General features: G+C 41.1%; 1 protein-coding gene across 3 annotated transcripts in view; it reads right to left on the reverse strand.

Annotated features, from left to right (window-relative positions):
• Positions 1-4,042: 4,042 nt before the first annotated feature.
• Positions 4,043-14,078, reverse strand: part of ZNF423 (zinc finger protein 423) — a 310,184-nt gene continuing 300,148 nt past the window's right edge. For all 3 annotated transcript variants that reach the window (XM_087729318.1, XM_087729319.1, XM_087729317.1), the window contains one exon: positions 4,043-4,860. In XM_087729318.1, the coding sequence (XP_087585444.1) occupies positions 4,831-4,860 (30 nt within the window). In that variant the 3' untranslated portion in view covers positions 4,043-4,830. The remainder of the gene's footprint in view (positions 4,861-14,078) is intronic.

The raw sequence follows: 14,078 nt of genomic DNA on the forward strand, positions 1-14,078 counted from the left end.
GATCCTGTCTTTCTATAGTCCATCTTTACAAGAAGAAGGAGAAGGAAGGAACTCTAGCAAATGGGAGAAGTTCTCTTTTCTATGGTGTCAAAACAGAACTCTGTGAAATCTGACAGGACATGAAGACTTTGGAACCTGTCTTGTGATATCTAACAATTATCCCTGAGTATTTATAATTGTTCTCATGACATGTAATTATGCAGATACATTTACGTGTAGCTTTCCACCTCCTGATTAACTATGCTTGTGTAAGTTTGGTAAAAGTCTCTCTCTCTCTCCTGTGTGGAGAAAAATCAGTTTGCATACTTTACATGTCACCAATGCTTTCTCTTTCTCTTTCTTTTCCTTCCTTCCTTCTTTCCTTCCTTCCTTCCTTCTTTCCTTCCTTCCTTCTTTCCTTCCTTCCTTCCTTCCTTCCTTTCTCTTTCTTCTTGCCTTTCTTTTTTCTTTCTTTCCTCCCTTTCCTTCCTTCTCTTCCTTCCTTTTTCATTTTTTGCCTTCCTTCTTTCCTTCCTTCTCTTTCTTCCTCTCCTTTTCTTTCTTTTTTCTTTTCCTTTCCTTCCTTCCTTCCTTTTCTTCCTCTCTATCCCTTCCTTCCTTCTTTCCTTCTCTTTCTTTCTTTCTTTCTCTGTTTTGATGTACCCTTCTTCATACAAGAAATGAACGAGACACACTTTTATTGGGGTCAACAAGAATTGCCAAGAATATGGTTCTAACATTGAAGAATTCCTGATGGGTTCTTTTAGATCAAAGGATGCTTGAGCCTTAATCCATTTGAGAATTATATTGTAAACGAATTCACATTTGGAACTGAATAAATATTTTAAAAACTTTTAGAAAGTAAAGTTGAACCACAGTTAACATGCTATAGTTAGGCAATCTCATATCCTGCAAGGGTATTTTATATCAATTCCTCATCAGCATCAGCAGATGATGGTTTAGGGTTAGAAAAATCCCTAAATTTTGTAGAATCAGAGAAAGAACATGAATTAAATTTCTCCAACCTCTCCTTGTACAGACTTAGCACAAGGATGCCTGCATTTCCAATTAGTCCAGTTTTATATGTTTACAGGGGACATGGTGGCCCAGTGGCTGACACTGGGATTGTCGATCAGAAAGGTTGGCAGTTCAGCAGTTCGAATCCCTAGCGCCGCGTAATAGAGTGAGCTCCCATTATTTGTCCCAGCTTCTGCCAACCTAGCAGTTTGAAAGCACGTAAAAAATGCAAGTAGACAAATAGGATCCACCTTTGGTGAGAAGGTAACACCGTTCCGTGCGCCTTCAGCATTGAGTCATGCCGGCCACATGACCACGGAGACATCTTCGGACAGCGCTGGCTCTTTGGGTTTGAAACAGAGATGAGCACCGCCCCCTAGAATCGGGAACGACTAGCACTTACGTGCGAGGGAAACCTTTACCTTTACTGTATGTGTAGCAAAAGAAGATGAAACAATCATTTCAACCCTAATGTTAAAAAACAGCATTCTTAAAAAAAATATTAAAGGCCAAATCCAGGAAATGTTTTAGCATTTTCTCTAAAAAAAACCAGTTCTAGGATTATGCTGTTCGTTCATATCCTTCTGCTCCCATCAAGCTGTCCCCCAAATTTAATCTGGCAACAGTTCAAAAGTATTAATTTTAGGGAGCAAGCCACATTGTTGAAGTTTTTAGAATACTCAGTTCAAAATGTGAATCCGTTTACAATACGATTCTCAACTATATGAAGACTCAAGCATCCTTGGGTCTAAAAGAACCCATCAGGAATTCTTCAATGTTTGATCCATATTCTTGGCAATTCTTGTTGATCTCCCTAAAACTACGGGGACTAAAAAGCCATCTGCTTTCTACCTGAAATTTTTATTCCCTGCTCAGATCAAATAATCTTTCAGCTGATGAGATCTTTGCTATATTTTGAACCTTTTGACAATGGTTCTTGCCCACACCGTGTCCACAAAGGCTGCCCAGCTTGGTGTTTGTAGAAAACTATTGTATACAGGCAATTGTTTGGTTGTTCTTAAGTTTTGTTCTGGAGAAGCAAAACTATAGCCTTCCAAACCAAACATCACAATTATTGTTAAGTGTACACTTAACACTTCCTAGGAAAACCAATGCTTAATATTGCATCACGGCATTTATGAAAAAATGCTCTTTTCTTATCCCAAATGTGCCGATGGGCTTTTATTTTATTTTTTCATAAATGGCAACCTGTTGTCTAGAAGAGAGATTTTTTACAAAGCATATATAAAACCTGTGTAAATAACCTTCATTTTCCTTTAACGGATTAGCTTTTCAGATAGCAATAGCAGTTAGACTTATATACCGCTTCATAGGGCTGTCAGCCCTCTCTAAGCGGTTTACAGAGTCAGCATATTGCCCCCCAACAATCCGGGTCCCCATTTTACCCACCTCGGAAGAATGGAAGGCTGAGTCAACCCTGAGCCGGTGAGATTTGAACAGCCGAACTACTTCAGTGAAGTAGCCTGCAGTGCTGCATTTAACCACTGCGCCACCTCGGCATCCAGATGATTGTCCTCTGAAACATTGATGATGCTGCTGCTCCTTGTGACAAAATCTTGGTGGAATTTGGTTTTCTGCGGTCCTCACCATCTCTGCCAGTTTGATGTCTTTCAGATGTGCTATGTTTCAGCTCCAAAAACCTGTACCCATTGTGGGTAACGTCCACCGTACATATGTAAGGTCTCATCTGTGGGAAGCTGTTTCACATCATCCTCTTTTAACAACCCCGTAACCCCTTGCAGGGTGGAGTCTGGGCAGCTGAATGGAACTCAGTGTTTACTGGCTGGATGTTCTCCCTGTTGCCAATGCGGAGTTTTATGAAACAGCAGATACATTCTCAGTGGGCCCAGAGAGAGAAATAGCTGCCTCCGCCTAGGATCGAACTCACAGGCTCCTGATTGTGAGGCGAGAGCTCCGCCTCTAGGCCACCACACCAGGGAAGCTGTTTCACTGGGTTTTTTTAATGAATTGGAATCTGCTACGCATAACTCTTGGCCAACGCAACTTCTTGAGATGATAGAAGACCAAGACTCAGCTCCCAATATCGTGCAATCGTAGGGAGACCTAACAACTTTGTTGACAACATTTTAGAAAACCCACCTTACCTTTTGGTGAACTTTTGTGGCTTCCAATTTTGCGGCAAGTTCTGGACCAGTGATGGCAAACCTTTTAGGTATTGAGTGCGCGAAATGTCATGCAAGTGCATGCCGGAGTGTTAGAAACCAAAGGCCAGCTTGCCGGTGTGCACATGACTATTTTGGGGGTGTTTTTCGGGCTGTTTTCATGCCATTTTGTGGCACTCCAGCACCAGAGGTGGGTTCCTACCAGTTCGCACCTATTCGGTAGAACCGGTTCGTCAAATCTACCGAACCGGTTAGAAGAGGTTCCACCAGTGGACCCGGAAAACAGGCCACACCTACAGAAGAGGTTCCAAAAAATTTTGAAACCCACCACTGGTCCTTGGATATGATTATTCTACACTATCATGCTCCTATAAACCTCGGTGCCTCTGTGAAAGGTAAGGATGACTACTGCGTTTGTGGTGGAATCAGAACATTGTGTGTGTTGAAGTTGTTTTAATGCAAACCAAAGATGCCTTTGAAAAAACAAGTTTACATCATATTCTTATGCATGCCAGTGCTGTGTGTGAGGTAATTTAAGGTGGTTCTGACAAGTGTCGTCGGCATCTTCATATCCGGTCACATGGGCGGCAAGCCACTCCCATCCGGTCACATGGGTGACAAGCCACTCCCACAAAGGAGGCCACACCCACAGAGTAGGTTCGAACAATTTTTGAAACCCACCACTGTCCAGCGCCCACGAAGACCAGCACCAGAAACCAGAAGAGCAGCTGGCACATGCCCACAGAGAGGGCTCGGCCTGCCACCTCTGAAATGTGCACCACAGGTTCGCTATCAGAGTTCTAGACTTTTCAAGCCCCCCCCTCCCATCTGACATTTCTGCTCTGAAACATCACCGTAACCCCCATTAAGGGGGAAAAAAAATCAAGGACTTGACATTCATCCAATGTATTCCCTTTATTGAACCGTATTAGTTAATGCAATCAGATTCAGTCACATTGATAAAGCAAGATCATCCAGTTGCACTGAAACTGATGAAATTCATTATTACATTTTTTATTTATTTATTTATTTATTTATTAATCACTGTCCGGTGAACTGGCAAATCCAATCAAAGCATTTAGTCTTTAATTGTTAAAAAAAAACAACCAAAAGAAAATAGTGTAAAAAATAATATATTCAGACAATAGCCAAGCCGTCACATCACGATGCACAATTACCTAAAAATTGCAATGAAACAAACAAAGGAGAAAAAAAAAAGCCATTAAACAGGGAAGGAAAATAAAAGTTTCAAACTGGAAGAAAGAAAGGAAAGCAAAAAAAAAAAGAACAAAAGGAGTGGGGGGGGGTTAGGTTTGAGGGAATCACTCCTAAATCTAGAACTATCCGTATAATACAAGAAGCAACGAAGGAGTAAACGCATCAAAAGCAGAGGGGTTTTTTTCCTTTTTTTTTTTCTTTATCTAGCAACTATAAATTCAATCAGAAGCAGAAGGTTTAAAGTTCACTTAGCTCAAGCAGGACAATAAAAAATACTGCGCATGGAATACTTTTAATCTCTTCCATTAATATTCATTTCCAGCTGCTTATAATAGCAGCGCCTCATGGCCAAATCATTAGAGTTTTACATCTGGGTTGCAAATGACACTTTGATTGGATGTAATGTTCAAATGGTCCTCCCCACTGAGCTTCCGTCAAGTCCTCCGCAGAGAGGTCTCCTGTCGTGCTACGCTCACTGAGCATGCTGGCTCAACGTGTGGTTCTGGAAAGAGATGGAGAGGGGGGGGGGTTGGGGTTGGGGAAGAGAGAAAGGAGACGTGCGTGAGGGGCAGAATAATAGAAAGCAAACCCCGTGCCCTCCTACACAGTGGCATTTATGCAGAATTCGACATAAAAGCTTTGCAATTATTCCCGAACAAAATGCAATAAAGAGGAGCTTGAAGGTGGGATGGGGAGGAGGAGGAGGAAGGCAAGAGAAAGGGTAGGGGGGGGGAGAAAGACTCCTAAGTAACAGCTGCCAATGTGACCTATTTGCTTTGTATTGGCAGATACGGTTAACGCCGGCAATGAACTTAAGGAAAAAGAGGTGGGGGAATAAAAGGAACACGGAAAAGGGAGAAAAACACCAACAACATTGTGCAACCAAATTCCCTTTGCCATGGACCATCTGATGGACTTCAGATCATCCAACTGCTAACGCACTGCAAGGGAAGCTGAGACAATTAAACCATGTTCTTACAACCACTTGGGGATCCCCATTTCCTCCTTGCTCTCTTCCTCATCCTCCCTTGGCATGAAGAGAACAGAACAACAGAGTTGGGAGAAACCTTGGAGGTCTTCGACTCCAACCCCCTGCTCAAGCAGGAGATCCTGTAGCGTTTGAGACAAGTGGGCCGTCCAGTCTGTTCTTAAGAGCCTCCAGTGATGGAGCGCCTACCATTTCTAGAGTCAAGCTGTTCCATTGGTTAATTGTTTTCACTTTTAGAGAATTTCTCCTTAGCTCTAGGTTGCTTCTCTCCTGGATTAATTCCCACCCATTGCTTCTTGTTCTTGCTTTCTAGTGTTTTGCAGAACAGCTTGACTCCCTCTTCTTTGTGGCAGCCCCTGAGGTATTGGAAGACTGCTATCATGTCTCCCCTAGTCCTTCTTTTCACTGGACTAGCCAATATCCAATTCCTGCAACGGTTCTTCGTACGTTTTAGCCTCCAGCCCCCTAATGCTCTTTGTTGCTTTTCTCTGCGATCTTTCCAAAGCCTCCACATCTTTTTTTAAAATGGGGTAACCAAAACTGGACCCAGTATTCCAGGTAGGGTTCTTATTAAGGCTTAGATCTTGAAGGGAAGCTGCCAGAAAGGACCTGAGCAAACAAGATTGGGCTATAAAATCTATTCGTGTCGGTCCAATCCAATTGTTGCAGAAGGATGAAGGAGATGCCACCAAGAGAAGGTGTGTTCCTATTGCCAATGGAGAGCCCTCAAATTCACCCCCCCCCAAAAAAGAAGTAAAACAATGTTGTAGGAGAGCAGAGTTCTGGGTGATGGGTTGTGCACAAGCCAAAGGGGTTAAACTGGCCATTTTGGCAAAATGGCAGCTGCATTACCTAGGATGGATGACTCAATGGATGACTGAGAACTCGTGAAGCTTCTCTGAGCTGCTTCCGAGTTGCCATAGGCAGGGGGATAGGAAACCGCGCTTCGCAGCTGCCCCAAGGAATTTACTCCACAGTCATAACAAGATGCAACTTGGCCCGCAACTTGGGTGTCCTCCTGGATCCGCAGCTGACATTAGAACACCATTTGTCGGCTGTGACCAGGAGGGCTTTTGCCCAGGTTCGCCTGGTGCACCAGTTGCGGCCCTATCTGGACCGGGAGGCACTTCAAATGGTCACTCATGCCCTCGTCACCTCAAGGCTTGATTACTGCAACACACTCTACATGGGGCTGCCATTGAAGAGTGTTTGGAGACTACAGTTGGTCCAGAATGCAGCTGCGCGAGCGATATCAGGTGTACCTCGGTACACCCATGTTACACCTATCCTCCGCGAGCTGCACTGGCTCCCTATTGGTCTCCGGACGCGCTACAAGGTGCTGGTGATTACCTTTAAAGCCCTACATGGCCTTGGACCTGGATATCTGAGAGACCGCCTCCTGCTACATACCTCCCAATGGCCGATAAGAACTCACAGGCTAGGCCTCCTCCGAGTGCCGTCGACCGGACAATGCCAGCTGGCGACCCCTTGGGGGAGAGCCTTTTCTGTAGCTGCTCCGGCACTGTGGAACGATCTCCCCGCAGAGATCCGGACCCTTCCCACTCTCACGGCCTTCCAAAAAGCCACCAAAATCTAGCTGTTCCAGCAGGCCTGGGGCTGTTGATCTATGAATTAGGTCCAGCCCCCAGCTAAGCCGAATATATGTTGTGTTTTTTAAAACTGTTTTCATTTCTCCCCTTTTTGTTATTTCATTTTATCTCGTATTTATAAGCCGCCCGGAATATACGGGATTGGGTGGCATATAAGCTTATTAAATTACGAATTATGATGCATTCGGGTTGAACAAGTCAAGGCCCTCTCCATGGATACCAGCAATGCCTGGAAGGGAGTGATTTCTGCAACACTTTGGGGAGAGGGGGAAACAGGGTGAGAGGCCAGGCAGGAATGGGATGAAGACAGAGTTGGCTTTACCTAGGTAATGCTGGCACGGTGCTCCTAATAAAGGGCTGGATTTTTATTGCCAGATTCCTCGAGCCTCTTGATTGCGTTAAGGGCAGTGGTCGGAAACCCTGACAATGACATTTATTGCACACTTTGGCAATTAGCTCCCCCCCCCCGGTTTTTTTTTTCTAATTTCCCTTAAGGGAAATATTACAGATCAGACATCCTGTCTTGTCCTCTGCCAAGACGCTAAATAAAACCTAATGTCATGCCGAAGAAGCATTTCTAATCTAATGCAAGCGGAAGTCTCAGAAGCAGGGAATGTCATCTTAAAAACCCATCTCCTCAAAGTGCAGGAGACCTCATTACTCGAATGGTCCCTCGTGCCGATGCCTACGACACCACCATCTCTTCGTGGCTTTTAGGCCTGAAACTTTCCCCGAGAAGTGGAGATGAGTTCTTGGGAAAAAAGATTCATCTTGTGCTGAACAGAGATGGCAACAGAGAGTTAGTTCCTTTCAGCTCCTAATCTTTTGGGATTGTTTTTTTCCCCATGGTAGGGCTTCTCCTTTAACATCCTCCAAGTTGGTCCTTTCTAGATGTGTTGGCCTTCAAACCCCATAACTGAGAACTGAAAGCCCATATATCTTGAAGTCAGTGAGTTGGGGTAGTTTGATTCTTCTTCAGCATGATTTGTAAAAGCATGGGATATTGCTGCTCCTCCAGACAGAAGACTGTTAGTATGGGGTTCTTGGTCTCGCTTGGTTGTTTACTGGCAGGCATTTCATGACCCAACTAGGTGACACCATTAGCATTGATGGTGTTATCCAATGAAACATCAGCTCAGAAACTACCAAGAATTCCACAGTTCAACCCTGAGCTACACATATTCCTTTCTATTGAAGACTGTGGCCCCGATCCAAAGAAATAAGTTATTGAAGTGAAATTATCAGATTCCCTACTACTGCTAAAATCCTATATTTATATTTATATCATCTAATCTATCTATTTCCACCTCTATCTCATCTATCACTATCCATCCATCCATCCATTCATCCATCTATCTATCTATTTCTACCTCTATATCTATCTATCTATCTATCTATCTATCTATCTATCTATCTATCTATCTATTTCTACCTCTATCACTATCTATCTTTCTATCTATATCTATATCTATATCTATATCTATATCTATATCTATATCTATATCTATATCTATATCTATATCTATCTATATCTATCTATATCTATCTATATCTATCTATATCTATCTATCTATCTATCTATCTATCTATCTATCTATCTATCTATCTATCTATCTATCTATCTATCTATCATCTATTTCTACCTCTATCACTATCTATCTTTCTATCTATATCTATATCTATATCTATATCTATATCTATATCTATATCTATATCTATATCTATATCTATATCTATATCTATATCTATATCTATATCTATATCTACATCTATCTATATCTATCTATCTATCTATCTATCTATCTATCTATCTATCTATCTATCTATCTATCTATCTATCATCTATTTCTACCTCTATCACTATCTATCTTTCTATCTATATCTATATCTATATCTATCTATATCTATATCTATCTATCTATCTATCTATCTATCTATCTATCTATCTATTTCTACCTCTACCTCTATCTCTATCACTATCTATCTATCTATCTATCTATCTATCTATCTATCTATCTATCTATCTATCTATCTATCTATCTATCTATCTATCTATCTATCTAACTATTTATCTATCTATCTCTACATCCATCCATCCATCCATCCATCTATCTATGTATCTATGTATCTATCTATCTATCTATCTATCTATCTATCTATCTATCTATCTATCTATCTATCTATCTATCTATCTATCTACCTACCTACCTACCTACCTACCTATCTCTACCTCTACTTCTATCTATTTCTATCTATCATCTCTCTATCTATCTATCTATCTATCCATCTATCTATCTATCCATCCATCCATCCATCCATCCATCCATCCATCCATCTCTATCTCTCTATCCATCCATCCATCCATTTGGGAGGGGTTTTTTTTGGTAGGAAACCTAGAAAACGGAAACACTCAGCCTTGAAATAATTTCATGATCACTTTTTCTCCCATTGCCTCTGAGATTTCATAATAGGCTGGGAGATTTTCTTTTATAATTATCTCAGTAGGAAAAATGAGGGAGAGCCAGATCTAAATGAACTGTAATTTTGACCTATGGGTTTGCCATTTAATGCATCCTCTTCAACTTTTCCCAAGTCTTTGGTTCCCTCCCATCGTTTAGGAAAACCTAGGTCATGCAAAGTTGCTCTCTGTGCAAGCAAAGGTGCCGGCAACCCCATTTAACGAAAGGGAAATCGAAGCTTTAGCAGTTTTTGCCCCTGTTGAAATACTTGGCTAGAAGAAGCGCTAAATCCTGTGCATTTCCAAGGAGCGGCCACTAGGGGACAATCGTGCTGTGGAATTTGGAAATGTGACCATGCTATGAAGCTCAGAGCTTCAGACCAAAGATTGCACAGATAAAATGCTCGTTTCCTTTTGCTCACTTTCGGATGGGAAGGTACGGGAATTGGTTTAGGAAAAAGAGAAGAGTTTCATACAATGGGATGTCTTGGAACGAAGGGCACAAATACCAAACTAGAGTTTGTAGATAAAGGTAAGGGTTTTTACTGCTAACAATGTTGCGGGAGAATGAAGGTGCTCAATTGGATCTTTATGGCAATTGTGTATAATCATGGATTTCTGAAAGAGCCCTCCCTAGTCTGGTGATGTCTACATATTTGGGATCACAAAAGTCTCCTTTGGGTTATCAGCTTGTAGAAAGATAGTCTGTATGTCTATAAAATGCACATATAGACATGTATACAGTATAGAACAATTGCTTATCACTGAAGCATTATTAAAATCTATCTATCTATCTATCTATCTATCTATCTATCTATCTATCTATCTATCTATCTATCTATCTATCTATCTATCTATCTATCTTCTATTTATCTATCTACCTACCTACCTACATATCTACCAATCTATCCACCCACCCACCCAACTACCTATCTCTATCTATCTATCTATCTATCTATCTATCTATCTATCTATCTATCTATCTTCTATTTATCTATCTACCTACCTACCTACCTATCTACCTATCTATCCACCCACCCAACTACCTATCTCTATCTATCTATCTATCTATCTATCTATCTATCTATCTATCTATCTATCTATCTATCATCTATCTATCTATCTATCTATCTATCTATCTATCTATCTATCTATCTATCTATCTATCTACCTACCTACCTACCTACCTACCTACCTACCAATCGATACACCCACCTATCTGTCTGTCTGTCTGTCTGTCTGTCTGTCTGTCTATCTATCTATCTATCTATCTATCTATCTATCTATCTACCTATCATCTATCTATCTCTATTTATTTATTTATCTATCATCTATATACTGTCTGTCTATCATCTATCTATCTATCTATCTATCTATCTATCTATCTATCATCTATCTGTTTCTCTCTCCCTCCCTCTCTTATTCATGACTGTCATTTTTCATTTAATATCTCTTTTTTCTGGGGAAATGGGAGGGAGACTTCTTTTTTAAAAAAATAAATAAATACAAAGTTAAAAGAAAAACCAGCAGAAAAAAAAAGATTTAAAGGAAGAAAAGGGATTGGAAAAAAGTGAAGGTGCAAAAAAAAGAAATAAAAGCAAAATAGAGAAAGAAAGCAAAAAAGGAAAAAGGAAAGCAAAATAGAAAAAGGAAAGAACAACAGAAAAAGAAAGAACAGAAAAAGAAAGAATTGAAAAAGAAAAAACAGAAAAAGGAAAGAAAAATAGAAAAAGAAAGCAGAAAAAGAAAGCAAAATAGAAAAAGGAAAGAAAAATAGCAAAAGGAAAAAAGGAAAGAAAAATAGAAAAAGGATAGAAAAATAGAAAAAGAAAAAAAAGAGTGGTTTCTGGCTTTCTTTGTTACAAATGCAAGTAAAAAAAATACATCAATCTCATTCTAACATTAACTTTTGTTTATATTATTTCCATAATCCCATTTCATTCTATTCCAAAGTCAAACTTTCATTTCTTTAGTTTCTTACCCCAAAAATCCCAACCCACCCCAATATGGCAAACCCAACGGTCTTTTTCAACTGCGGCTAAAACTCCAAAAGGCAAACTGGAGATCCGAAAAACCAATTGTCAAATTGCTGCTTAAAATAACACACAGGGAGTTCTATGCTTTTCTTCATACCTAACAAGCGGTTGGGCCCATTTTCTCACAAACTTTACTCTAGTACTGTGGGAAGTTATCATCCAGCCCTCTCCCAGAAAAATGAAATATCCTAGGAAATATTGAAAAGGCAGAATATTTCTCTGGATGTGAAAAGAAACATGTTTTAAAAGACAGAATAGTTGCCTATAGCTTTCTGCCCATCCCCAGCTAATGGGCCATTAAGATGGCCAGGCTAGCCCACTTTACATAATAAAGACTTCTCCTCACTGCGGCTGTAGGAGGAAGGGATATTACTCAACTGACCACAAGGCAACTGAGAACTCATCACAGCCTAGAGAGTTGCCCCCTGCATGGCACCATGGGAGTCTGACAACCAGTCAGAATACATTTCTTACACAGGAACAGGAAACAGAGAGGTGGGACTGAACAGAGTATAAAAGCCTAGCAAGCCCCTTCCTCAACCCTTTTCTCTCTTCTTCTCCATCAACATTGAAGCATGTGATCACCTTTTCTGTACAGGGCTCAAGCCATGTGGCCCTGTCCAACAATAAGCAGCCTCCATGTCTCCAGTGTCTTTTTCCCCACTTGGAGCCAAACCCAGAAGGACATTTCTTTCAACAGTACAAAATGAGACATCCTGTCAGTAATTTGGAATGTTTTGTGCCCTGACAAATGCTTAAAAAAAAGAATGAGACTATCAGTCCAAGGAGCGATTTTATGACTTCACTTGATAGTACTTAAAAGGATGGCTTTCTCCATCAACTCCTGTAACCATTTTGGTAGTCAAAACGGACGACTCCGATTAAAGAAAAGAACAGAAGTACTTCTGTTTCCACGTGGAAACCACTTCTGAACTTCTTGCTTCGTGTGGAAAAGAATGAAACTTTTGACTTCGGATATTATAGATTAGATGGATCGATCTCGAGAGAAATGACTTGTTTATATTAATACGGAGAAACCAAAAGCTATGATTTGATGCTAATGCTTTCTTTTACTGCAACAGAGAGAGTCGGAAGTCAACACTTCTTTTTCTTGTCTTTTGTATTTTCCATTTTATAATACTTCATAACCTAATAAAAATGTAAAAAAAAAAAAAGGATGGCTTTAAGAGAGTAAGGAGAGAAGAAACCCCCCCCCCCTGGAGTCGTAGAGAGGGCATTGAACAAACTCAAAAGCTTAAAAATGTTACGGCCCATTGCTGGTTCTGGACTGCACAGATGCTCGCTGTGTCCGTCCATTTTCTGAATGGCAGGCGGGAATCATTGGACCGAAATCATCTCGGTGCCCCTTATGCTATTTTGTCCTCTTTTCTAAGCCAGATGAAAGCAAGCTTTGGAGCAGGAGAAACGAGAGATGGAGTCACCTTTGTCCTCTTGGGCAGCCTGTGTATCTCTATGCTTATTTTTAGAATGGTTTGACAGTTATCTAAAGGGCTGATGTTAACAGATGGCCGGTCTTAAAGACACACACGCTCGCTAGCATGCAATTCTGAAAAAACCGGTAAAGGCACTCAAGAGCGTGCCATAAACAGCTTTCAATGACTACTCCAAATCCAATTTTGCTACCACACTTCATTAAAACTGATGGCAGGTAACCCAGGCTGCTCTTAATTCCCAACCCAGTTATTCTAGGTAACAGGCAAGTACAGTTAGTTAGCTGCCTACTCTCGGTTTCCCCCAAGGTAGATGCCATTTTGGCCTATATCTTTTCCCATCCATTATGTGGCGGAGTTGAAAAAGCCGAACTTCAAGAAAAAGGAGTTGATCGTCCAAAAAAAAAAAAAGGGATTATCTCCCAAAGGTGAGAAGTTCAATCAGAAACTCTCTTTGATTCTCCTTCCTGGTGTCAATTGTAGTAATTGTAGCAATACTACCTGTAGTAGAAATAGCTCGTAGTGAAGAAGAGAAGGAGGACAAGATGATGGTGGAGGAGGAAGAGGAGGAGGAGGAGGAGAAGAAGAGGAGGAGGAGGAGGGGAGGAGGAGGAAGAAGACGAAGAAGAAAAAGAAAAATAAGAAGAAAAGAAGGAGGAGGAGGAGGAGGAGAAGGAGAAGAAGAAGAATAAGGAGGAGGAGGAGGAGGAAGAAGACGAAGAAGAAAAAGAAAAAGAGGAGGAGGAGGAGCAGGAGGAGGAGGAGCAGGAGGAGGAGAAGAAGAAGAAGAAGAAAAAGGAGGAGGAGGAGAAGAAGAAGAAGGAGGAGCAGGAGGAAGAGAAGAAGAGGAGGAGGAGGAAGAAGAAGACAAAGAAGAAAAAGAAAAAGAAGAAGAGGAGGAGGAGAAGAAGAGGAGGAGGAGAAGAGGAGGAGGAAGAAGAAGAGGAGGAGGAGGAGAGGAGGAGGAAGAAGTAGACGAAGAAGAAAAAGTAGTAGTAGTAGTAATAGTAGTAGTAGTAGTAGTAGTAGTAGTAGTAGTAGTAGTAGTAGTAGTTTTGCTTCTCATCCAAGAAGCTTCATCAGTTCTGACAGGATGGTGGGGAGGGATGGATGGAAGGATAGCATTTCTTTGCAGTCACCTGGTTGTTAGCAATCTCTTTGAGAGCCCTTGAGGCCA

This window comes from Thamnophis sirtalis, unplaced genomic scaffold (assembly GCF_051295495.1).
Source record: "Thamnophis sirtalis isolate CommonGarterSnake01/CBP01778 unplaced genomic scaffold, rThaSir2_p1.2 scaffold_14, whole genome shotgun sequence".
Lineage (NCBI taxonomy): Eukaryota > Metazoa > Chordata > Lepidosauria > Squamata > Natricidae > Thamnophis > Thamnophis sirtalis.